At 38.9% G+C, this 26,880-nt stretch overlaps 1 protein-coding gene across 3 annotated transcripts in view; it reads left to right on the top strand.

Moving 5' to 3' along the window:
• The window catches only part of LOC141927647 (fibronectin type-III domain-containing protein 3a-like), a 49,961-nt gene that overhangs the window by 8,556 nt on the left and 14,525 nt on the right, over positions 1–26,880 (top strand). For 2 of the 3 annotated variants that reach the window (XM_074834846.1, XM_074834845.1), the window contains 8 exons: positions 9,943–10,078; positions 15,605–15,680; positions 16,915–16,991; positions 20,863–21,097; positions 22,402–22,674; positions 24,035–24,090; positions 25,279–25,433; positions 25,711–25,770. In XM_074834846.1, coding sequence (XP_074690947.1) covers positions 9,983–10,078; positions 15,605–15,680; positions 16,915–16,991; positions 20,863–21,097; positions 22,402–22,674; positions 24,035–24,090; positions 25,279–25,433; positions 25,711–25,770 — 1,028 coding nt within the window. In that variant the 5' untranslated portion in view covers positions 9,943–9,982. Of the gene's footprint in view, positions 1–9,939; positions 10,079–15,604; positions 15,681–16,914; positions 16,992–20,862; positions 21,098–22,401; positions 22,675–24,034; positions 24,091–25,278; positions 25,434–25,710; positions 25,771–26,880 lie in introns of all 3 variants that reach the window. The other variant, XM_074834844.1, reaches the window with a different exon arrangement.

Below are 26,880 nucleotides of genomic sequence, written 5' to 3' on the forward strand. Positions count from 1 at the left end.
GACAGGTATTACCTAGCTCTGGCACTGAGAAGGTCTGAGTTTTGGTGCTTCCCTGGCATAATCCCAGGAGGTGTCATTGGCTCAGCAAACTGACATCCACGTCTGTGTGCAACGCGCAGCGTGGCACGTTTGGTGTCTGGAAGTACATTGCCCAGGACAAAGGAGACCAGCCAAGCTCGATTTAAATGTGCCACTTTGCTGGCTGCTCCTCAGCCAGCTTGAAGATTATAAGAAAAGCTTTTGAAAATACTTAGATATTTATTCCTTGCTGTGAAGTAGGTATTCCTCGCTATAGGGAGGAAACTCAGATGAACGAGGGTCTGTGGAATATGTGTTCCTGTTGCAGTGGACTTGTCTGCACATACAATAGCCATTTCTTTGGGTTGTTTCCAGTCTTTGAAACAGAACTTTTTTCCCTGGAATTGAAGAAGGTTGGTAAACAAATGGACAGAACTTGTTTCTTTTGAGGGTGAAAAATTCGCATAAAATGGGTTCAATTTTGTGCTCTACTTCAAGACCAAATTTGGCCCATAGGGAAGAATTTTACTCAGTTATCCAGATACTTAACCTGAATTTCAGAATCTTGGAGCACGTGCAGCTCCTTGTAGAAACTTGCAGTTCCCATCTTGTAAATCTTGGCGTGGTTTTAAACGTTTTGTTTCATCTGTTCAGATCTGTAGTTACTGAAAGGTGTAAACTCCAGCTACCTTTTTGCTGACCGGTTAAGGTTTCTCTGTGGCTCTTACTGTGTTATTGCCAAGATACATTTTCAGGTACGTCGTAGGGCTTGTGCCCTTAAGAACATAGAGTTGTGTATTTTATTTACAAAGAAATACCCTGTTAGCTTTCCAGCTGTTCTTTACCACTGTTAATTATGACTGCACCAGGAGTCCTGTGAGGACATTGTCCCTGCTTTTGTTCTTTGTAGGGTTTTCCTTTCTCATTTTTTATCGTTTTTTCATTTCAACAGTGTGCTCTACTTCTTGTGACTCTGGTCAGAAGTTTTCTTGGATTTGCTTTTCAATGAACCATGGTGTATGTTACTTTCATAACTCCTAAATGATTCAGATAGACATTTAGGTATAGAAGTTCAGTAGTATGTTGTTCATGTGTAAGTAAACTGGTTTCCTTCAAGGCCTGAACAACCAGAACAATGTGTTGAAGTTCAGGGGGGAAAAGTTTCACACTTAGAAAATCATCTTTTAAATAAATATATTGTTACACTGCATTTATAAAAAGTTTTTCTTCATATAAGCTTGAAAATTTCATGCTTTGGTTAGCTTTAGGATGTTAAGATGAGCAACTTGGCTTATGCCAGAACATGTCATCTTCCTAGCCAGTGGAAAGAAGCAGTCAGTTTTGCACTTAATTTTTTTTTTTTCTTTTAACAACATCAATACAGCTGGAAAATATCTTAATCCCTCCTTTACTTTTTTAAAGTTGAAATAAGAATGCAACACTTTAAGGGCTTAGTCCTTGGAGTTGTTCAGTTCTCTTGAACAGTTCTAGAAGTACGAGTAGGACTTTTGGGAACTGCTGGGTGTCATTTTCTGGGGCTGGTCACTTAGGAAGCAGCACAGAAGTGCTTAGGATATGACTCTGCTTTTCTATCAATAAGAGTAAAACCATAAAATAACTAAAACAATAAAGGAAAATATTTATCTTAAAGTAATGTAATGTTTGCCTTCTAGAAACTGTTAATGCAAACTTTACAGGCCTCATAAATGAATAGTTAAGAGGACAGACCTGGCCCTAATATGAACAATGAGCGTATTGTTAATAACAGCCCAAATAAGTCAAATCTAGTATACTCTGGCCATTGACAGATACTTTCTTCCCAGCTCACAGTTCCTAACAGTGGAGTTTCTCTTTTGAAGAACAGTGAGGAGTTCTGCAGTCACTGGGAAAATGTGTGTGATGCTGTAGGGTGAGCACTACCCTTCAGACTGTGCATTTGCCTTTTTTGTCCCCGTGGAGTAGAGCTCTCGGATCTTGAGGGATGTAGTTTCAGGCTAGAAGATAATTCTGAAGTGCTATGGGCGGTTGCTTGTGCAGTTTCTATTTGAGGGTGGAGGGAGCAATTTTTTTATTGCTTTCCTGGCACAGTCACATCAGGAACCTGATCCAGATTGGTAAGGGAGGATGAAAGTTGATATTATTACTTATGTCAGAGTTCCCATGTGTCTTATTATGATGTATCTGCTGTTTCTCTGAGCTTTTAGGATTTTTTGGTATCTGTGAGATGAGGGCTTTGCATCTCTTCCTTCAGGGAGAATTTCTATGGACAATCAGGTCTCATAGTACCATGAGAGATGAGCATTAATACTTAATTTAATTGCCTTCAGAAAAAAAAAAAAAGTGTCCTCTAATTTACTGGTTGCTTTTTTTTCCCCCGATCTCCTACAGAGCATTTACGCCTTGACTTCCCCCTCTGTGGGTCATTCTTGCCAGTGGCCACAGGAGCCAGCCAGCTTTCTGCAGCTTTTAGGAAGTTACTAGAGGTCCTTCTGGCAACTGGCCTGATGTCTTTGATCCCCAGATGGTCTTTATGAGGGCAGAAGGACTATCCGTGATAAAAGGCTTGTGGTCACTTTTATGTTTTACCATGGAAACTATTAGCACTACTTTGGAATAAGCATTTAAGTAACAGTTAAACTTTTTGGAAAACACAGAGAAATGTTTTGAAATTGTGACTTTTTTAGATGTCAAAAGAGAAAAAGATTTTAAAATCACTTCTAGAAGAAAACACTTGGCGCAGAGTGCGGAAACCTTGTGCTATGTGTCTGTGGAGTTGGGGTGAGCATTTTGTTGAGTTTTTTTGTTGTACTTGGGTTGCAGACCTCACCTAGGTCAAAATCGTGAGATCCTAGCAATACCTAGATCAAAATGACATTGGCTTTTTCACAGCTGCAAGTATTAAAAATGTTTGACTGAGAACATTTGTTGGGTAGGTCATGAAGAACATTTTCAGTATCAAAGTTGTGGTGCCCTTCTGGCTAGAAGCCAAACTTCATACAAGATGGTGCTGACAAATTCACTTGGGTGTCATTAGGAATTATTTCCAAAATTTTAATCAAAACGTATATTTAGTTTTGAACAGATGACTCTTATGGAGTGATGGTGGTCTCTTCAGAGCTAAAGTTGTAACTGAGCTTCTGTTAAGTCTGATTCTGTTAAGTCTCTCATTCCCTTAATCTTGCTAAAAGTAAACCAGTCCACCTAGAACGTCTCATGTGTGGTCCTGTGGCAGAGGAGAACTATTTTAGGACTGGGATGATATCTTAAACACCTTGTTAATACTGTTTATTTGAAAAACTTGGGTGGGAGAAGGTAGCCTGTATCTTTTTTTCCAAAATCTTTCCTACCTCAAAATTGTGTGGGGCATAAATTTCAAAGCTGGGAAGTTTTTTAGAATTCATAAGTAAGATTTAATTTTTTGGACGAGGCTACTGGGGATGACTTTTGGGTCCACTGTTGTTCTTTTTAACACTCTTTGGAGATGACTAAGGCAAAATTTAGCTGACAGGTTAGAGCGTGTTTAAAATACTCAGAAGTCTCAGTTTGCAAGAGACCTGGAGTTTAAGGCATGGCAGTGTCTCAACGTTTTCTTTATCAGAGTACATGAGGTTCATACATGTATGTGTCCACAGATCCAGTTCTAGGTGTTACTTTTTTCCAAAGGTAAAAGACACTAAGTATGTTGCTTGTAAAAAGACTGTTGGCTTTTTTTCCCCCACTTAGAGAAAATAAATATATTTATATAATATAAAAGTGTAGTAAATATATAATACTAATTAGTAATTCTATTAATATAAAAAGGTATAATTAAAGCTTTAGGGTTTTATACAATACTGCTTTTAATAAATAGCAATATTGTAAGAGTTTACTTCCTGCAATAAATGTAAACTTAGGATTGGGCTAGAAGGTTGCATAAGGCACTGAACCTAGAAATCAGGAAGTCTGAGCTAAATTTCTAGCTCCATCAGATTTCCTCTTTGGTCCTGGACACATTGTTCTTTCTAACTCAGGCATACTGTATTAAAAAAAAAAAAAATCTCCATTTAAGAAATAAGCTCCTGGGAATAGGAACTTTCTCATATTAAATCCAGCACTTACTATAATGAAAATACATTCTTTGTTATAGCTTCTGTGTGGGATTATAAACTGCTTTTTTTTTTTTTTTACTGTTTATGAAATCTGTTCAGCTTCGACTCTGGACAGTGGAATGAAGCTGATCCATTTCTATCTACAGTGTTCCCCCTCATATAGTTCCTGTGTGATATCTTTCTGGAGAGAGATTTTTAATATACTAAGAAAATACTTTAACACAAGATAACGTGATTTTTAAAACTTGCTCAATACATAGCACTGCTACACGTTTGTGCAGTAGATAATCTCATATTCTGTTAATATGATTAAAGGATATAATTCCAATGAAAAAGTTGTTTTCTCAGTATATGAAAATTTTCTTATTTTGAATAGTACTATAAAACACATTTAATGAACACACAAAGTTTCCTTTGTTTTTACATGCCCTGCACATAAAGAGTTGCAAATTCACTGTTACTGCCTAAAGAGAAACTGTGTCTGTAAAATTGTTGATGTGTTGTTGGTGTTTACTGGTGACTGTTCCAGAGCTCTTGATAAAACAGAACCGATGTGTTTACACAAGAAAATTACTCTGGTCATAACTTTTTTCTTAGAGATACTACTGTTACGATTTTGAAGTGTTTCTGTTGTGTCATTCAAGTGGAAGTGACTGTGAGTTGAAGGTGGCACCTTATTCCGAGCTGCACATTGGCAACTGGCTAAAGGAGGCTTTGTAATGCAGTGAGCATTGTTCCGAGTAGTTTTAGTAAATATTTCTTAGTAACTACCTCCGTGTACTAGAATTGCATATTTATTTCGCTTTGGATTGAAACTGGTTTAGACTATTTCAGATCTGAGTTTCAAAATGTCTCATGAAGAATCCGTGATGTTTTCCAGACTTAGGTATGATGGTCTAAGTATCATATAGACTTCAATTAGCAACCTTTGCTTTGCTAATTCCGCGTCGGGAGCATAATAGCCGTTTTGTATGTAAATAAGAGCCCAGCTTTCTCGGCGGAGGCGCTGACTTCAGACGGGAGCAGGCCTGAATCAATGAACACTGAGTTCAGTGCGAATCCTCAGGAGCTGGACGGGGTCCAGGATGACTGCAGCACTGGTTGAGAAGAATTTGGGCTGGAGAAAAGGGAAGGCCAATGTTTCAGTCTTCCAGCGTCTCGGCATTTTTACTATGTCAGGAAGTGAGGTCAGGCACAGCCGCTGTATACTGTAATTGTTTTCTGGAAGGCTAGTCATTAAGATTTTCTGTTTTTCTTAGAAGCCTTTGTAGTGTGAGACTGTCAGTGGAAAATATTGCCTTCTTTTTAATATGGTTAACATGATTAACCGTATTACATTAGCACAGCATTGAATTACTTGGGAACACTTCTCAGGGTACATTTTTAAAATATGATCTGGTTTTATTTAGTTTAAAATAATTTTTTTCAACGTTGTGAAATAAATGGCAAAATATCTCAGCTTTTTAGATGCGTGTGTCTTGAGCAAATAATCTTTTAAAGCAGTAGCTCAAGCTATTTCCAGTGTAGATTTCTGATAACTTAAAATGCGATACCCACTACTACTTCTTTCAGCTTTGCTAGAAGAGTGCTTTGGATGGTTTGTTTCTGAGATGGTTAGTCCCAATTCTTTTTTTAATGGCTGTCATGCTGTATGGGCTGAATTCATCCTTCAGCTCAAACAAGGTTTGGGAATGACCTTTAGCTGATGTCTAATAGAAACCACTGTAAAGAAATGAATCAGGCCAGAAGTACCATTGCAAAATGTAACCTTTCTAAAACTTAATCTGTTTAATTCCACACTGACTCAAAAATCTCCAGTGCATGGTGACAAAGCTCTTATAAGATACCTCTGCAAATCCTGCTCTTGATTCGTATATCATGATTCACTAATTCTCAGTATATGCCTTTGCACCTCTGAAAACTACAAAATTTGCTTAGTCTTTAAGACCTGCAGATGGGACTTTTCTTGTTTAGTTTTAGTCTAGAATTTAAAATTTTGTGTATTGGCTTATCTTTAATGTCAGTGCAGCCTGTGAATTCTTAGTGCCAACCCTTTTTTTCTTCTTTTTTTGCCCTGACCACTAGGATAGTTAGTAGTGATGAAAACACCCAGCTGCCAGGATCAGACCCTGGAAAGTAGCAGCCTGAGCCTCTATTACCAAGCACATGAGAGAACAAACTAGCTTTAGGGGACCTGAGCAGATTTTTGGTGCAGTTCTACCTAGAGGTAGGTTGTTCCTTTTTGGGCCATGCACAGCTCACCAGTTGGATTTGCCTGTCCAAGCCAACTTGATTTAGGGTAAAACTGAGGGTTCAGAGAATGCCTGGCATTGGTGACAGCATTTGAGGGGAGCTGTGAGGCTTGGGAAGGACTTTGACTGGAGGAGTTGTGGATGGAGGTGGGTTCAGGACCCTCGGATCTCCCGCTCTGCCCCTTGCGGCAGCCGTGCTGCGTTGCCTGTCCTGCTGCTGCCTTCGGTGGCAAGGCAGGGCTGGATTCCTTGCTCCTAGACTAGCAGTAGGAGGGTGTAGGTAATGGCTTTTCAAGATAGAGCTCCATTTCTTTGTTTTGTTTTTCCAGGAAATTGTGCTGAGTATGTAATAACTTTTCAGGAATTCTCTTTTTATTTACCCAAATACCACCTACTTCCTTGAACGAAATGTGGACTTTGGGAGGTGAACCCGTTGATATCACGTTCAGTGGGAGTGCTTTCTTTCCCTTGAAAAATTTTATCTATTACACTGGGGAGGGGTTGAGTCCCATGTTCCCAGCAGAGGTTGTACCTCTGAGATCAGCGGTGGCTTTTGCTGCTCTCTTATCAGTGTTTTCAAGGAATGAAGCTGTGCTCTAATAGCAAAAAACCTTGGTTTTTTGCAAAGTCCATCAGTATGCAGTGGGATGTTCCTCTTTATTGTTAGTGTTCTGCCGCTTGGAGCCCTCTGAGCCCAGCTGTACAGTAAAATGTTAGTGTTCTGAGCCAGGTGAAACCGCCCAAGAGTTATTAAAATGGTTTCATTTATGCTAGTACATCCATTTTCTCTGACCATACGGAGATTCCTACCGAGACATGAAATTGTATTTGCTATTTTTGAAGATTGTCATTAACTGTATAAGAACACTTGTTTCCTCATACTCCCAAGTATTAAGTTCTTCCTCTGAAAAATGTGAAGTTGCAGCACTAAACAAGTAGACCATGTGTAGAACTTGTTTAGTCTGGAGGAGAGGAGGCTGAGGGGAGACTTCATGGCCCTCTACAACTCCCTGAAGGGAGGGTGCGGAGAGGGGGGATGAGTCTCTTGAGCCAAGGAACCAGCGCCAGGTCAAGAGGGAATGGCCTCAAGCTGCGCCAGGGCAGGGTCAGACTGGCTCTTAGGAAGGATTTCTTTGCAGAAGGGGTTGTTGGGCGTTGGAATGGGCTGCCCAGGGCAGGGGGGGAGTCCCCATCCCTGGAGGGGTTGAAGAGTCGGGTTGACCCAGCGCTGAGGGATCTGGTGGAGTTGGGAACAGTCAGTGTGAGGTTCATGGTTGGACTGGAGGAGCTTCAAGGGCTTTTCCAGCCGAGATGATTCTGGGATTCTGTGTGTGCGTAGGTGTAAATACTACCTGTGTCATTAGACAATAGATTAAGGATTCTGAAAACCACGTGCATGCTGTTACTGTGCTCTCCAGTTTCTACCAACTACACTGTGCTGCTCGCTAATGTAGACAAAGCCTCAGAGAATTATTTTCAGCCGGTGTAGGAGACCAGGATAGAAACTGTGAACGTTTATTTAAAATTGCAGGTGGCATTGGGACTTGTTTCAGAACACGTTTTTCTACAGCTGGTTATTTTGGTTAGTTGAACATCTGAATGCAGATGTAGTTATTTTTTGGTATAGGGTTTTCCCCTCTGTGCTAAGTGCTAATTTCTGTTGTCTTTGAGGTTGTTGGATGAAAGAAATTGAGATGATACGCATATATAAAATAAAGTATTTTCAGTCTGCCTGTGTATACTGAATTTCTACTACAGCTTTTAAGACTCAGATCTAACCTCTAAACCTCTAAAAATGGGAGAGGTGGAGTGGAAGAAACTTCTGCCTTAATCTTAACATGCTGACTGGCTGCGTTACCATGCAGGTATTTTTAAATGGAATAGTTATATACACTCAGTTGAATTTGTTTCCTTGGTAGAGCTAATTCAAAATCTAAGAAATAGCATGTATGATTAGTTTATTCAGGAAATAAATAATGTGCTAAGGTATTTAAGTATATTTAGGACAAACCTGATACAAATCTAAACTTTGGAGGGTGTGTCTAGCCCTTGCACCTGTGCAGTCATATTTGGCCTCTTAAAGTTGTTACTGGAGCAGACCTGGAAAACAATTGGCATGCAGAATGAGCTGGTTCTTTGGCAGTCTCGAGTATTTTGTTATGCTGTGTTTTGTGGCGCTGTGATTGTATCGGTTCTTTTGACATGCTTTTGCAAACAAGAAATAATGTGGTTTTTACCAGTGGATGCTACCAGCCTCTTTACCTTGTAATGGTAATACAGGAGAAATCCTTGTAATCTCAACTTTTACTACAGACCCTTTCTGAACAAAATGAGTTAATGCCAGAAGAAATTATTTATTCCCCACACACACGCTGTAATTTCCATACTGGTTATAGAGAACTGAACAAGGGTTTGGCAGTTGTACATAGATTGACTTGGTTCACGGACAGATTTGGGAGTGGGAAATGTTTTTTGGTTTGCTTTTATTTTTTATTTTTAATTTAATGAATTGGAGTCTCCTAACCGCATTTTGTCTTCTGTCTGGGTTTATAGGAGGTAATGGGAAGGGAGAAGGAAATGTCAGCATTTCCTGCATCCTGTTATCTTGTGCTTTTTATGGATGCTGAATTAACTATGCTCTGAAAATTCACTAACATTTGGATTGTGTTTTGACTTACTGTAATTATAGGTTATTCACTAGAAGCCCAAAACTATGCAGCATTTTTGCATATGCAGTTCTCCATGGTGCTCAGTTAAAGACTTTTGTACAAAGTACTCTCTTGTGTTGCTTTAAGCTTTGTTTTCATGGTGTCAGACTTCTGTGTTGATGACATGTTGCAACGTTGGAGAAATTGCATGGTTTGAGGGGCTTTTTTGATCATCACAGGGACTGAAAGGTACACATAGGATGTGAATTATTTGGCCTAAAACTTAGGTTCTGGAGTACAAGCAATTTAGAAATTGTAACGACAAATTTAACAGTGAAGTGCTGCATAAGTGTAAATTATGCTACTAATTGCATCACCTGCGTAACGATTTCATCACATGTGAATATGCATGGTAAATACTTAAAGAGCGTATTTTTTGGAAGAAGGATATGATTGCTTAAATGCAGTACTTAAAAGTAGGGTAATGTGTTGGACTCCTTGGGTGTACTCCATTATGAAGAACTCAGGTATATGGCCTGTGATCCTCCATACTTCTCAGACTGGCAGTTTGCACAAGTTTTTAAATGTGCAATGAAGCTAGAGGTGGATGTTTTACAGGAACTTTTGTCTCCAATTAAAGTCAGTTTATTTGAAAATCTTTGAGGGAGAGTTGTGGAGTGTTGAAGTCTGATGATATTTTCCTGTTGGGTTTTCAAATATTCTTGAATTGCTGTCATTAAAGGATTCAATTAATAGCATAGTGCAGGTGTTTGTTTTGTGGAGAAGAAAAAAAAAAAAACACACACACTGTCCTGAAGGCACTGCTTTATTTTTCTTCTGGAACACTGGTACCAAGTTTGGCAAACAAAGTAGAGAATTATTTGGAAGAGAGGAGAGACATACCTAATATTGGCCCTTTCTTTTTTGTTTTAGCAGGTGGTTAACGTGAGCAGTTGTCAATGAATGGTTTTCAGACATGATGGCCGACCAGCCGCCTCCCTTAGAAGCTACACCGATATTGAATGAAGTGCCACTTCTACCTCACATGGTTAATGGGGACAGCATACAACAGGCAAGGAAATCCATTGCACTTTTGTAAAAGTCATGTAATACTGTGCCAGTGGTGGTAGCAGGGAGTTTGGTATTCAAACATACTGTAGAAAACAGCATAGAAAAACTACTTTTTGTACAACTTACATGATGGCTGAAAGATGAGGCCTGAAATAAAGCAATTATGATACTGATTTGCAAAGTTAGAAAAGCACATGGTTCTCAGCACTGATATGTATGACCAATAAAATAGAAGTGCAAATACAGAGAGGAAGAAAATCAACATTAATGTAGTGGAAATGTGGAAAGATTGCAAATTAAAAGGAATGATTGTTATATGCATGTAAGTGCTTTAAAATGAAGCTAAAAAAAAGAATAAAAAGAAAAATATATGGATTTAATAAAGCACAAATGGTTTGAAAGCTCTTCTTAAAGCTCATGTAAAATAATCAACAAAGATTAGCAAGTGGTTGCAGTGCTCTAAACCAAGAAGTCTATTGCAGGGAATTGAGAGGGAAGACCTTGGCTTCCTGGTATTAAGTATCTTCATTAATAATTACAGTGCAGTGGTGAAACCTGAGTATATATACTTGAAACTCTAGAATTCTATTGGACGCAACCCTTCAGAAGTACCTAGTATGGTTAGAAATACAGACAAAAGTGAAAGCTAAACAATTTGAAGCATGAGCTTGTATAAGTTGTCAGTAAACTTGAAGTGAAATTACTGTCTGGCAGTAGAAGCTGAGTGTCTTGTACTACAAATGCTGAGATATCTTCCCATCATTTGGAGACAGACACTCAGAAATACTACTGGCATCCAGACATTTTAGCACTGGATCTTAATTTAAGAAGCATCTTCCCCCTGCCCTAGCAGCTACAAACCCAACGGATCCTGGTAGGAGAGGAAAGGTTGGGTGGTTTGTTTTAAATAGCTAGGGGGCTGTTTGTTGGCTGGCTGCGACTGGACAGGGTGCTAGATAATCTCATTTAGTCTCCCTTTCCCAGAAAAGGTTGAACCAGGTGATCTCTCAAGGTCCCTTCCAACCTGGGCTGTTCTAGGATTCTACAATTACGAAACATAAATTTGAAGGCTTTAGTGAAATGAGTTAAATCATCATTTTGTTGAAGCAAGGGACAAAAGTCCCCACTGCTTTAACCTGATCAGTCACTTCAAGGGTCTGACACTAATTGAAATAGGAAGTAAGGGGTTAATCCAGAAGGGAAAGTTGCGTAAAAGTTTCCAGAGGATAAGTGTCATCTGAAATGATTATGAAGGGTAACAGTGAAGACTTTGGCATGTTTGAATGTACAGTGGAGAAACAAGGTACAAGAAAATAATCATGACTTGGTGAGGCTCCAATAGACCACAAATGCTGGCAAGTTTTAAATGAGATATTCTTCACTTTGTAGTTGTTACAGATGGGAAGGGATTTAGTATACTTGCTTGGAAAAATAGCCTTTATTTAAAAATAAAAAAGTCTACTCTGCCTTTTTTCACCTCAGACTCAAGATAAAAGTACCATGACTGTGTTTCGAAATAAGTAAAGCTATAGATCTCTAAGCTAGTTCTGAAGTTCCAGCGTTAGCAACGTGAAATTTTAGACGCCACCCAGCTGTGAGGTTATTCAGTAGGTAGTGTTTCACGTTACACCAGGAAAAGAGGTCAAGGAGATCTAATTGGTGACCATCTCCATAGCTGTATTTGTATAACATGTAGAATTTTATAGATGTGTGTATTGAATGACCCAAAAGAAGGTGACAATCATTGAAGTTTTTGGAACCTGGTGGAGACTGTTGGCAATCAGGTGAGGTTAAAAAAAAAAAGAAGAAAAGCAAACAAACAGAAACCCACAAAAAATGGTTGTACCTTGGAGATGCATGGGAAAATGGCATTTGAAGAGTAAACTTGAAAGCTGATGGTCTCCAAGACTTGTAATTGAATTATATTGGAAATAATGAATAAGTCTGTCTAGTGAAAATCTTCATGGGACCAGGAGTGTGATTTCATGATAATGTGTCAATATTTCTTATTCCAACATGTGTATATAAACAGCCACGTCATGTTGCCATCCTCTGGTTGCCTAACAAATACACTTGCTGCTCTTGTTTGTGGCACTTTTCTCCAGAGATTCTTCCCAGCTACAGTCTCACATTGGAAAGTTTGCTTTTAGAGTATTGACTTAGAAACTTTATTAATGCAGATGATTTTTAAGTACTTTGCTGCTGGTGCCGTAGAGGATAAGCTAATTGTAGAGTATTATACAGTGTTTTTGTTTTCAGAAATAAAACTTGAGCTGTTTGGCCAATCACTTCAAACAGCCAGATGCAGCATCCAGTTCATTAGTTTCATTTCACATGAAGTATAAGTTGGAAGTTTTCTGGAAGGGTTTCTTGTTCTGAAAAAAACTGCAGCAGTGGAAAGTGTGTGAGTAAGGGATAAAAGCAAAACACTGACCGGTGCTTTGAAAGAGCTTTCAAACTGCGTTGATCCCACTAGTTCTGAAATGGTTGTGCGGGACACCTGAAGGTGTTGACAGATCTGTGACTCCTAGCACTACTCTGTCCTCTAACTTGGCTCAGTTTGACTCATTAGAAACACTCAAGCTTCCTGGAAATTTTCCTTGGTGGAAGGTAGATGGAACTGCATTTGCTTCATTAATTATAATGAGTCATTCCTCTAAGACATTGCCCCGTGGATTCCTGAAATTCCAGTCTCTGAACTGCTCTACAGCCCTGTGATTACACCACTTACTTATGATCCTTTTCGCTGAGTTCAGTTAATAGTTTCCTGAACTGTTTGTGAGAACTTCAGTTAATTGAAACCTGTTCTGAAGATCTGACACGTTCAGAGGCTCTGCGTTTCTGAAAGGATCCCTTTTCTGCCTCTGAATTTTCTTGCCCTCGAAGATGAGACTTGCTGTGAGGTTTAGTACCTGCCTGTGGAGCGCAGTCCCCTGCTAGTGTCCATCCCCAGCAGCGGTTCTTCGCAGCAGCCCTCCTCTTCCCTGCTTCTTTGTGCTCTGCCAAATCCCCAGCCCATTATTGTCAGTTTTCTTTAAATAATTAACATTGCTTCTCTCTCTTTACTCCTAGAAATTCAGTAGCATTGAAGTCGTGAGTTTGCTTATATACTGAAATGACAGATCTGCTTAAGTTTCAGTGTTTTAGTGATGCCATTTTAAAAAGTATTCTCTCTCATCTGTCCTTCTCATGGAACCCTAATAAATATTGCTGACTGGCAAGGTGGTCTTTTCAGGGGGTTTTGGTGTTTTACTTATGTCCAGAAGCAACTCATCTACCTAAAGTTCTCCTGTACTGTGAACTCCCTGGAGCAGGGTCTGTGTTCACATATGCTTCTACATCCCTCATTAAAAAAGAAAAGCTAAGATTAATATAGCAGTATGCAGAAGCTGCTGAATCAGTGTTAGACAACGTTTATCGCTCTGCTGCTTTGAGTTTTGTTTCACACACGGCAGTTTAAATGTAAGACATCTGTGCAAACCTCAACCCCTTTCTGTGCTGAAGTTGCACTCGGGAGTAGAGGGGGAGAGAAGCGGGAGATGTAAGCTGTAACCTCAGGAAACATGGGTGTGTTTGCACTTACTCTCTTACACATTAGCTGGAGAAATGTGCTTTGGTTAATGCCAGCAAAAGCTACATGGGAAATTCTTTGGAAAAGAGTAAGTGGAATTGGTCAAAACGCAAAGATTGAGTGAGGGACCGCACAATCTTTTTAAGTCTCATTCTTTTCAATGATCTTTTTATTAATGACCAATATGATAGAATTGAGGTGTACTTAAATCTGCAGCTGATAGGAAATGGGAGGAATTGCAGGCGTCTTGGAAGCCTGAAATTATTTTAATTACTAGCAAGATAATCTAGAAGATGAGCAGCAAGTACAAAGTACTGCGTTTTGGTAGTCAGCTTATCATAAGGAATGACTGTTTTAGTAGCAGTCCTTTCGAAAAAGGGATGAATAAAGACAACAAGTGGAAGTCATCAGTGTTGCACTGTTTCCAAAAAAAGCAGATAAAAACCCCAAAAGGATTTATATACAGTGTTTGGCATCTAAATCACAGAAAACAATCTTTCTTTTATGGGTGCTTTTATTCTTTATTCATTGGTGGTTAAGACATGGAGTAAGGGTTCATGTTGAAGCAGGGAACGTTGAAGTTGGATGATAAAATCTGTAATGATGAGGGTAGTGAAACTGTGGTGCAGGTGCCTGGGGGGTTGATGGAGCTCCATCACTGGAGATGCAGCAGCACAAAATAGACAGGCTCATTCATTAGCATCATTTGTAGTTCATTTTTACCAGGAGTTAGGTGACTAGGTGAGCTCTTCAGGTTCCATCTACCTGAGATAAATGTCATTCCACGAATAGCATAAAAATATTTTATAAAAATCGAATGAAAGAAGATTATACTTTTTGACTTTCATAGCTAGTTTTACAAATATTTTATTTCAATTTTTGCATCGGTCTGTCTTCTTTACGTGCTAGCTGTCACCAGGGTGGCATTTTGACCATGTAAGTGCAGTTCTTACATGGCCAAACCTGTCATTTTACTAAAGAATTAGACCTGTGCCTATGTAATATAATAGAATCTCACTGCAAAATTCTTGTAGTAACGCTGCCACATTACAATAAAACTGAAGCACAGCTGCCAATATTTTACGATATGACTGAAGCACCCATAGGCATGGGGTGGAATGGGGTGCTCGTTCGTGTTACCCGGCACAAGGGAAGCGATGCTGTCGGCTGCCTGAGGAATAATTCTGGCAGATGTCCACATCGATTTGTGTGGAAGCGAAGGCGGTTGTGTCTGCGTTGACCTGCAGAATCTCACTGCTAGCTGTATTTCTTTAGCTGCAGGATTACACAAACGTGAGAAAATACACCTGATCTTTCAGGAGCTCTAGAGCAGAGGTGGTAGGCATGACCTGCTTCCCCACCTCTTCTACCCTCCTTCCACCCCCAAGGGACTGCATACTTTATTGCATCGGAGAATATGTTGTCAGAATACATACCAGCATGCTTTCAATGAAAAGACATGGCTGAGTTTTGGGCAAAGCGTGTTTTTTCTTTATTTTCACCCCTTTTTTTTTTTTTTTTTTTTTTTTTTTTTTGGCGTGTGTTTGATAATTCTGATTTTGCCAATTTAGCCCTGAAACTGCAGTAATCTCATAGGCAAAGCTTGGAAAGCAAGGTGAATCTTAGGTAATTTTTTGCTTCAGTAAAAGAAGAAAAAGCAGTGTGAAAACATTGAAAATAAAAGCTTAGTTAATTAAGTGTATCAAGGGAAAAAAGCACTTCTGGTAGGAATCAGAGAAAAGTACTGATTATGCAAAACTAATGGGTTTATGTCAAAGTATGAAGAAATTTCATTGTACCTGTCAGTGTTTCTCATCTTTATTACTCTCTAAGGTTGCCAAAACCATATTGTTTTAATCCAGCATGTGGGTATAAGGAAGAGATGGGGTTTTTTCCCCAGGTAATTTCTAAAATTAAAAAAAAAATCACACCTCTTCTGTGCTTTGTTTTCTACAGGTTATCCTTGTACAGGTAAACCCAGGTGAAACATTTACAATTACAACTGAAGATGGACACATTCAGTGTATTCAAGGTAAAGGAAAAACTGAAGTACTGAATCAAAATATTTTGATTCTGCAGATATCACAGAATTACTACCAGTATTTGTTTCTGTAATGTCAAATGTGTTTTTATATGTTCTCCAACGTAATAAATCAGATTTTTCAGTTTGTACTTAAAGCACAAATGAGACAGCACTGGGAAATTGCCAAGATTCCCTGCACCTCTGCAGACTTTGCTGCTGATTTATAAAAGGCGGGCATCTCAACCGGTTTTGTAACAGTCCTTGAATAACTGTCTTCTCAGAATCATAACACATGAATTTACATGGGATTTAGTCCACACTGATCTAAACAACTTTAATAGATGCTGTGTGACCTCACTTTACTGTAAGGTAGTGGCATTAGCAGTCTGCTGATACTGTGGGAAGCATTGCTACCCTCTGTGTGTGGCTACAAACTACTTTGTACCTTCTGGGTAAGTGACAGAACTACAAATCTGAGTCGGGTCAAAATATCTCCTGTAAGTCGAGTTGAATTTATCAGTACTTCCATTTTTGGAATGTTTTTCACCATTTCAAATTGTATTATATAAATGTGTCTATTCTGCTTTCATCAAATCCTGGACAGGAGTACTTTCTTTCAGCTTGATGTGAAAAATAATATATTCTTACTTAAAAAAAAAAAAAAAAAGTTGATAGACCCAGCTGTCAGCATTACTGTGGTGCCCATGTTGTTGCTACAGACTTTTAACTGTCACGAAATAAGAACTAACATTTATCTATGCTGATTTTTGTACAATTAAAGAAATACTTTTGGCTGTCTAAGCATGGTGGTTGGGATAAATCTTATCTTTGTTTTTTGTCAAATGAATGTACAGCCATGCTTACATTCAGCTGTATTATCTAAAATTCTGGATGCTTCCTGAAAGTTATTAAACCATACTTAATATGTATTTTGAATGTGAAACTGAGTTATTCATCAGTGACATAAATTGCATTATTTTTCTTGATGGAAACTTGGTACAGTCACTTTATTTTTTAAACTCGCAGTCCTGACGATTGAAGTTTCTCTCCGAACTGACTTCTTAATTGGATAGTTTAAGCCTTGCTTCTAAATCCACTTGTCTAAAAGTAGTTCCATAAATAGAGAGTTGGATGCAGTTGCTGGCTTTTCAGGCACCGAAGTGAGCCACCACCTTTGGAAAAAAGGTGTCTTGAGTTTGTAAGAGCCTTGTTTGTTAAAAAGTGGCACCTTGTTACTTCTCAGGTCCAGCACATGTTCCTATGATGTCACCAAATGGTTCTATGCCGCCTATATTTGTGCCTCCCGGTTATGTATCTCAGGTAAACTTTAATTTATTCTTATATTTCAGTATGTTTGTGGGTGTGGCTTCTTAACAATAAGGCTATTGATTATTTTAGCTGGAACAGCTGCTAAAAGGATTTCTAATATTTTTTCCATTGAACTTATCACCTATTTAACTTTATTGTAGGCTCAATCACCTTCTGTTCACTTAGAAAAATTTGATCTGGTTTTCAGGATTTTTTAAGCACTACTGCTAGGCAGTAAGAGATTACTTTCAGTGAGACAGTAACTGGCTCTGAATTGGCTGTTGCTTAAGCTCGATTAGCAGGATCCACGTCTTGATTTTTCTTCAGTCCTGTTTTCAGGGTGAAAGTAGGTGCCTGGGTCATACAAACAGCCGCAGTTGCCTGCAGCATGCTGAGTATCAGAGGACTGATGAGTACAGAGGGTGCTTAGCTCTGCTAGAAACAGTCTGATGGGAACAGAGCTGGGGGCAGCATCGCACTTGAACGTTGTCTCATGCACAGTGTGGATATGAGACTCGTGTTTCTTGCACTGAGGTTATGTGGGTCATACACCAGTATCATTCTCTCTCTCATCCCTTAGGTCTTTTGTTTTGTTACTGGCCTGCATAAGATACTTCTCTTTAATGTCTTCTCTTAATTCAGATTTTTCTATTCTAGTATAACTCTATGAAAGTTTTCAATGCCCCTTTCTTTCCCAGCTCTGATCTCCTTAACATTCAGTAAAACACTCTACTGTTCTAGCAGAAGTGTGAAGAGGAGTGTTAATGCTGCTGACATGTGCCTATGAAATGAGCACGACTCTGGGCTTCCCTCCCAGCTTTACTTCTCTATTCTCACTGATTTTTCCACCCCTCTGTGCTGTTCAAATACCACATAGCAGATCAGATCTGCATGTGGTATTTGAACTGTTATCAGAGATATTTGAAGTTACCAGTTCGATTTAAATTAATGCATTTTTAAAGGAAACTAATTAAAAACAAATGTTTAAACGGGACAGGCTGTGTTTCTCATTTTCTAGTGATGTTCAAAATCAGGAGTTTTCTGAGTAGGCTTGAAAAAACCTCGTAACTGTACGTTCATGAGTTCCCCAAGCAGTTGTCTTTTCGCATACAGCTGCCTCTGCATTTTATGCTTCTGCTATTATAAGTAGGTACTTTCATGCAGAGCCTGAAGAAAGATCCCCCAAATAATTTATGCATCAATGTGAACTTGAGTCTTCAGTGCAAACAGTGTGCACAGCACTGGCAAATGCTGAGGTGTACAAACTGAAAAATACATTTGTTCTGTGTTTGTTGTCACACGAAACTAGGGGGGGGTTGTTTTGTTTTGTTTTCCCCTGATCATTATGACAGGGTTAGACAAGTTTGAAACCAACTTTATTCAGAGCTTGAGTTACTTATACTGTTCCTGTCGGTAGATGAGACTTTCTGTTCCCAAATCTGGAGGAGCCCAGAGATAGTTATGCTGCTTTCTGCCAAAGTGGAATGAAGCGGTTCAGTAGTGGATAACGGGGACATAGCAATTTCAGACTGTGAAATCATGTGAAAGTCTTACTGTATTAATGTATCCTTTCTACCCTAAACTATGCCATGTGTTCTTGCTTAATAGACACATAAAATAGAGTTAATGTAGCCATCCAAATTTGCTATGAGTTTTGACTTGTGTATGTTATAGCGTGTGTATATTAGGCAATGTAATGTGGTTCAAGTGGTGTATTTAGTTCTGTCGATGAACCAAAAAGCCCCCCACGTTGTTTCTAGAACAAAGTGTATTCAGTGTAAGCTTAGTCTTAAGTGACTTCTCCTTGTAATTTTTTTCTTCTATTTAAAGTCTGTTAAAGACCGGCTGCCTCTGAGGTCGCCTCACAGCTGAACTTTGTCATAGCAGTTTCTGAGTGGACACATTCTGTTTCCCTTCAGAAGAATAATTTCTCGTTAGTTCGCTCTATCTTTTGCCGAGGAGCTTTTCAAAATGTACTTTTGGCATAAGCAATATTTCAACATCCGTAATGCCTTCTTGGCCAACTAGGAAACGCCACAGTGTTTTCTTATAGCCAAACTAAATATGCTTTAAGAGAGGATCCTGAAGGAACAAACAGGATAAAACATATGGCCTGCTTTTGTGTAAGCACTTTCTTTAAATGCCTGAAAATATAAATTGTGTATATTTTTCGTAACAGAAGGTGACATAAATAAGTTGAAATCTTCTAAGAGCAGATTATATTTTGTATGATTTACTTCATGGACTGCATTAAAAAAATAAATTTGCATCTCAATTTTGTATGCCAGCCTGCAGCTGGGAAGTGCCCCCCGCTTGCATCCATGGATAATATTTTCTGCTGACTACATGATCCATCTCTGTTAATACCAAGGCACTGTAAGGCCCTGCCTAATAGCATTTGTGATTTGCATTTTTAAATGCAACTCGGAGGAGATGACTGATGTAGAAGGAAGGAAGCATGAAGCTGCAGACTAATTTTAAACCAATCTAAGAAAAATGCCTGGTTTTCCTACTGAGACTTGATGAATTTTTAAGTGTCAGCTTGCCTTTAATATTGAACGTTTTTCTATCATCGATTTTTCTTTTTCGATTACACTGCTCATACCTCTTTAATATTTTGTGTGAGGGAGAAGAGAAAGCAATTGATTTGTTGTCTGCCTTTAAATAGGATTTAATACAGTCTAGTTTGCTTCTGAGTCAGAATTCTTGTTAGATACAGTCTGAATTTTATGCCAGTGGACTTCTGTATTGTAGCAGAAGAAACAAACTGGAATATGACCAGGTGATTTCTTTGACAGTCAACTCAGAAGCCTTTGACCCCATCAGAACTGTAGGTGCTGAAAACCTAATCCCTCAGATGAGTAAAATGGGCTATAACCACAGAATGACAAGAAGTCAGTGCAGATGTTCTCTGTCTATACTGTGAACCCTGCCTGGAGAAAGGACCCTGTAAACCTCAGCCTCTGGTTGTCTGTTCAGGGTGCCTTAAAGATGAGATTAAACTGGGAATTTTTTTACTTCAGCGTCATCACTGTTTAATATGTCTATTTGTGAATCCTGCTCTGGTGTTATTTTTTTGACCTTGTCTTCGAAAACCTGTGTTCTGTCCAAAGTCGCTTCTCAGTTTTAAGATTTAGAGAAGCGTTGTTGTGTAAGACCTTAACATATTTTAAATTTACTGTAGGAAAAGCAATACGTTTTCATATTAATTTATTTCACGCTGTCAGACTCCAGAAGGAGCCTGTATATTGCCAGTTTAGGACACACGCTTCGAAGTCTGCGAGCGCATACATATGCATGTGCTGTCTTAGCATCTTTTTATCCTAGAGTTCAGACGCGCAGACAGGTTCCTTGTCTGAATTCTCTTAGCCTGTGGCAAACATGAAATATTTTGACGGTTGGGTTGGATCATAGCACAGGACAGCGGAGCTGACTTGTAGTACTTTGTACTTGCCACGGGCGAGGAACGCGTATGCAGACACGCACTGCAGCGCGGGTGGCGTGCGGTGACTTGTGCGTACGCTAGCCCTGTCGCTCAGGATGTGGTCTAAAGCAGCTCTTCTAACTGTAATTACAAGCAGACAGGGAATCACACACCCTGATCAATTCACGTTACTTGTTTAAAAGAATATATGCATTATTCATAAAACATAGATTGCTGAGCACTTTGGTGTGTGAGGCGCAGCTTCTTAAAACTGACTGCCTCAGACTCCAGTTTCTTGCACTAACACATGCTGGGTTTCCACTGGAATTCATTTCAGTGTGTATATCCCTGACTGTCAGCTCGTGGGTATAACCTTAACCTTAGAGATACTTTATTAAACATACAGTATTTATAAGATTGTTACTGTACTAACTTTCAGTTTCTTACATTGCACGACAGGTGGTGGAAGAAAATGGAGTTCGTAAAGTGGTGGTATTGCCACACTCAGCTGAATTCCATCCTTCCATGCATCCTCCTCCTCCTCCTCCTCCCCATGTGCCACATTACATGCATCATCACCACGCGTTGCTTCCCCACCCACCTCACCCAGTGTACCCTCCGGTTCCTGGCACGGGAGAGCTGCCACCACAGTTCATTCACCAGCATCCACCACCACACGTGTTTCAAGAACAAGGTGAGAGCTCAGGTGGTGACAAGAAGGCCTGTCTGAGTTCTGTCAGTAGCTCTTTCACACATTTCTGTGATTTTGGTGCTAGCTATTAGGCTCCCTGAGCCTTATGTGTGTTACAGGGTGTCCTAAAATACACCTGTGTATAAGGTATCGTGGAGCCTGGTCTGAAGGCTCTCTACACGCACAGAGTATCACTGTATAAAGTTTGAGTCTTCTGCTGTTCTGTTTTCAAGGATTTGATGCGAAAGCAGTAACTTAGAAGTGTTCTAACACTGTATATTTTTCATGGATCCATACTTTTGTTGCTGTAAATGCCACAATGATTGCTTCTACCTTTCTCTAAAATTGCGCTCGCCAAAACTGCTGTTTTGTCACAGCCTTGGCATGAAGTTTTTTGAAAATGCGTTTAATACAGTAAATGTGTTTTTTGACTAGACAGAGACCAAATATGACTGAAAAGAAAATAAAAATATAACATATATAAAACAAAAAACCATAGCAATCCACACTGGAGGATGAAGTGCAAATCCACTCTATATTAAAAAGTGAATGGAGCAATACTTCCCTGGAGGATGGGTCACTGCTGAATTAAGCCAAGCCTTATTATGTAATAATGCCTTATTATGTAAACAGGCATTTAACACAGAAAGAAATGAGACTATGTAAGGCCATTCACTATCTCTCTCAAGCTTAAATTGGTAATTAAGCTATTTCAGCTCATGTCTAGGGTAGAATATTCAGTAGCACCCAAGCTATGTTTTAAAAAGTTTGGGTCCTAAATTTGCTTACACTTTTTTGAAAATGTGACTGACTATATCAGGGGAGAAAGGCAATTGTAAGGCATAATCTTGAGCAGCTAACAAAAGAGAAGGGCCTGAAGAATTAAATTTAAAAAACCAAGCAAACAAAAGAAGCACCACCAAACCCTAAACTCAGCAAGTGATCAAAAATAATGTTTAAGAAAAAGAAAAAAAAATCAAGTTTAGATATGAGTTAAATAGGAAAAATGGAAATCTGCTTGCAGATATTTTGCATATCTTCGCATTTAACTAACATTGTAGCATTTAACTAACATTGACAACATTTCAAAACAAGAATTAAACCTCCAGGTGCATTCTTCTACCTGATCTTTGTGCTCATACACTGGTTTGAGCCCAGTCCATAAACTGTGTTGGGTGAAGTTCCTGAAGTCTGACAGAGCTCTACCAGTCAGCAGTGCGGTGCGTGGTGGTTACTGTAGTCATTCTTCTAACTCGGATGTCAAATAAATTGTACTGACAATGAAATAAGTTCTCCTTTCTTCGTAGAACCTCGTTCTCATGGAAGGACAAACTTCATTCAGCGAGATGAAAGGAGTCTCAAAATGCAAGAACACCTGAAGAAAAGACTAAAAGACAGACAAGCTAGTGGTCATACTAACAATAAACTTAATAGTCCTCCATCTTCACCACATAAAGTTGTTAATTCTCCCAATGCAACAATTCCGAATGGAAATGGAAAGGGACAGCAAGGGGCAGGAGGACCGCTAAAGCAGAAGCAGATAGGAAAAACAAAGGGCAGTCCAGATGCAGAGATGGGAGGTAGGTTGCGTTGAAAAGGTAAAAAAAAATTAGATTTTTTTTGTAACGGAAGATGCTATAAATTAATTGCAAAATAGTTTCAGAAAAAACTGAATTTGTAAATTTCTTTGCCTGTTCAGGGTTAGAGAAAGCCTGAAATACTTTTCATTATATTTAGATTTTTTTTTTTTCCTCTAGAAATCTTAGTAATGTCAAGTTTGTTCATTTGAGATTTATCAATAAGGTCTTCGGGAAGATTTAATTTTAAACCTTTTGTTTACTTCTCTACCTTTTCTGACCCAGGACTGATCAATATGCCAAGTAAGAATGACCTGTGGGTACTTACATAAAAGACTTGTGTCATTCTTTGTGGTACTTTTCAGATAACTAGGAGTTATTTAAAACGTCAAGAAATAGGAAGGTTGGAGCAACTGTCTGTACAGGTTGCTGTTGTAATTTCAGTTCAGTGCATTATTTTGCTCACATAAATGAGCTTTTTAATGGCTTATGGCTATTTACTTGCACATACTGAAATACATTGTGTATGATATCTTTGTCTTTCCTGTTGGTTTGAAAGTGTCACTGAAATGCACAGTTACTTATCACGATTCCTTAAATGTTTTGTGCATCTTTTAGTGTTTGGTGTGTGTCTTAAATCCAAGTGGTCTTGTTAGGCTGCAAGATCTAGTCCTCATCTCTGTCACTGTTGTATTTGATGCTTTGGTTAGAGAAATAAAAGAGAACTCTGTATCTGGGGAAGTAAGAAGGGGTGGAAGCTTTTACCCAGCTTCTTTCAAGGACAAGAAATACACTTGATTAAAGAGTTGTCTTAATACAGATTTATGGGAGGGGGGGAAAAAAGTTTTTATTTGCGGGCAGAATATCCTAAATTGTTTGACATGGACAATTGTAAGGACAGGATTCAGTTTACAGGTGTAACCCTTTTGGTACTGATAGGTATTTTTAGTGTGTAGTTTTGATCAGGCTTCTTCCAAATGGTGCCTAGACTAAGAGTTTTGCAATAGAAATTCAAGGAAAGCATGTACAATAGAGAGATAAGATCTTATTGTCATTTTTTTAACACCTTTCATATTTGGAGGAATGTTTTTGAGTTGTCAAAGAAAACCCATTTATACTCAGATTAGGAAAATATACCCTTTGTGCAGGATGTACTAAAAGGGTTTTTGTAACACTGTTAGTTTTGGATAGTTCATGTTTCTACCCCTCATGCAGCCAAAACAAACAGGGGAAATGAACTTTGCACAATAAGTACTATTGTTAAACTCCTAATGAGGCGAACTCCATCTTGTGGTGGCATTTTTGTAACAGACCGGTTTACTCTGGGGGGTTACGGTAATCTGGTTTGTATTTGAAATTTCAGAATCTGACACAGAATCCAAGAAATGTGATATTCACTTGAGCATTGGCAAGCCAGTCGTAAGTATTATCCTTAAAATACCATTATTTTCTGTGCATATACTTTCTGTAAAATAACGCGTCTTATTGATCTCATTTCTTTTTCTTAATGGTTTATTTTTTTAATAGAGAAAATGTATTTAGTTGTCAGAGTTTATAGCTGGGAAAGGGCAACCATGTTACGGAAACTCACTATTTCTCAACTTTCTGAAACAGTCTGCCTTGCCTCAGTTTCCCAGTCTGTAAGCCGAGAATATACCCACTGCTGCAGTTGTCTCGTGTATGTGAGGGCTTTAGTACCTCGCGAACCTGCTAAAGTAATGGAAGTCTGTTCACTCTTGAGACCACCCTTCCTTCAGCATAGAGGATTTAAGAATATTGGGAATAGAATTTACAGAAGTAGATCATCTTTTTATGTTATGATTAGAAATTGGAGCAAATATTTGAGTATTTACAGGCTTATTTAGGAAATTGGAGTCTGGTGACGTTAATTTAAATGTCTAAAGGCTAAAACTGCACTGATATTTTTGATCTTGGCACACTTAATATGAAACCCTTTGCATTATCTGTACAGTAAGCATGGGTTGTCTTCTTTTGCTCCAGCTTTCTAGCTGTTCTTTGTCACAGTAGTGTGTTTTCACTGTTGCTTCTGACATCTGTACCTCATGCTAACAGAAGGCTGTGTTGACTTTGTCAGAGAAAATCTGGAGTATGGGAATGAAACACAAAAAAAACTTAGACTAAAAATTTTAGTCATGAGCACTTAAAATCAGAGCCTCTTGCTCACCTATAGCTTAGTGGTTAAATAAATAAGATCATGCGAGGGAGCTGTAATAGAGTTAGAAAGTTAGGCCATCTGTGCCTAAATAGAGATCTGATGTCAGTGTTCAAGACTCCACATCCAAAGATTTGCTCCAAATGAGTGATGCAAGCTGTGCAGGTGAAATAGAAGTTTTCTCTTCATACACTGAGACAATGTAACGTGTCTGTATGTTTGTTTAGTGTTCGAAGGGAAATCCTTTAATGTATTTTTAGAAATGAAAAGAGGAAATAATTTCAATTCAAATAATGACTCGATATTTCCGCTACAAAGGTAAAGAATTCCTCCAGTGAGGAACTTCATAGGCAAACTAGCGACACCATGTTGTTGACTAATATACCTTTTATTACAGAAAGCAAACTTACTTGCATTATTTATGCTTTTAATAGGTTTCTGATATACAAGCAAGATCAGCCGTTCTGTCCTGGAATCTCCCAGTTAGTTCACAGAATGGAGAGAGCCATAGTCATAGTCCAGCAGCATTTACATTTGAAGTAGCAATATCCAACAGTGGTAAAAATGGAAAATTTAAATCTGTCTATGTGTAAGTTTAGTTTCTTCATTTAAGCACAATACCGATGTTTAAAACCATTAACCAATCAGCAATCTCTCTATCAGGAGCTGTTTGTTGACTTGCAGACCTACCTACTTCACATGAAATAAATTTTAAGTAATATCACTAAGAGTTACATGGACAATGGAAAACGTGAAAATTAAATGTGCGCTACATGGTTTTGCTTTTCAATAAGCTTTTGTCGTTTAAAGTATAAGGAAGAGCTGTAACTCTTTTTTTTTTTTTTTTTTCTCCCCCCTTTTCACAGTGGGGAAGAATTAACAATTACACTTCCTGATCTCAGACCAGCAACTGATTATCATGCCAGGTATGTTGCCGGGAGTTAATTACTTCATGTTTTTGTTGATGTGTTAATTACAAAATTATTGTGGCTTCATGAAAAAGATGTGATCACAAACAACTTGAGGAACGTTCTGAGAAAATATCATACTATGGACACTACTGTTGCTATCTAAATTCCTACTTCTAATTTCATTAAAATGTCACCTCATTTTCTTCCCTACTATCTTCTCCGTCTCGTCGTGCTTCTCAAATACAAACTTTAAGTTATCCTCTGGTATTTTTTTGCAATAAGGTTGGACTCAGTGGAAGAGATTGTTGTAGGCTGAAGCCAGTGGTAAATAAAATAATTTAGCCTTGAACATGGATTTGCAAGTCTGACTTGTCAGCTTGATTTGTAAAGCTGCTTGTCTAAGTTGCAGGCTTCTGTAGCAGTGCGAGAAGGGACAGGGAAACTGGTTGAAATGGGGAGAAGTTAGCTGCTGTGTTACGAGGGAACGAGACGTGACATTCAAGAATTGCCACACAGAGTTAAACAAGTGTTACTGGAGGTGTTTAACTGGTCAGGAAAAAGGCAAGCTGGTTAAACAAGCCAGGAGAACATTGTGATCCAGCAGCAGAAGGGAGAGCCTCAGTGCTTGGGCACAGAAGGACACAAGTTTTAAGTAAACTGAAGCAAACTCCTATTCTTAAACTGCAGAAGAGTCCTGAGCATCTTAAATACTCAGCACGGCTCCGCTTGCACAGTGCAGCATAGCGTGTGGTTCGTGGTCTTGCTTTCCACACAGGCCAGCTTTTACCTACAATTCATTTGGCCAGACAGGATTTCTGAAAAATGAGTCACAGAATCCCAGAATCATTCAGGTTGGAAAAGACCCTCGGGATCATCGAGTCCAACCCTCAGCCCGACTCTACAAAGTTCTCCCCTACCCCACATCCCCCAACAGCTCATCTAAACCACCCTTAAACACACCCAGGGATGGGGACTCCACCCCCTCCCTGGGCAGCCTATTCATTGTCTGATCACTCTTTCTGTGAAACATTTGTTCCTCATGTCCAGTCAAGTCATTGCTCTTCAAAAACAAACATAAATGAGCGTGACTGTTGTAGAGATTCTATCCCATTTAAACAATTGCAC

Source organism: Strix aluco, chromosome 10 (assembly GCF_031877795.1).
Source record: "Strix aluco isolate bStrAlu1 chromosome 10, bStrAlu1.hap1, whole genome shotgun sequence".
NCBI lineage: Eukaryota > Metazoa > Chordata > Aves > Strigiformes > Strigidae > Strix > Strix aluco.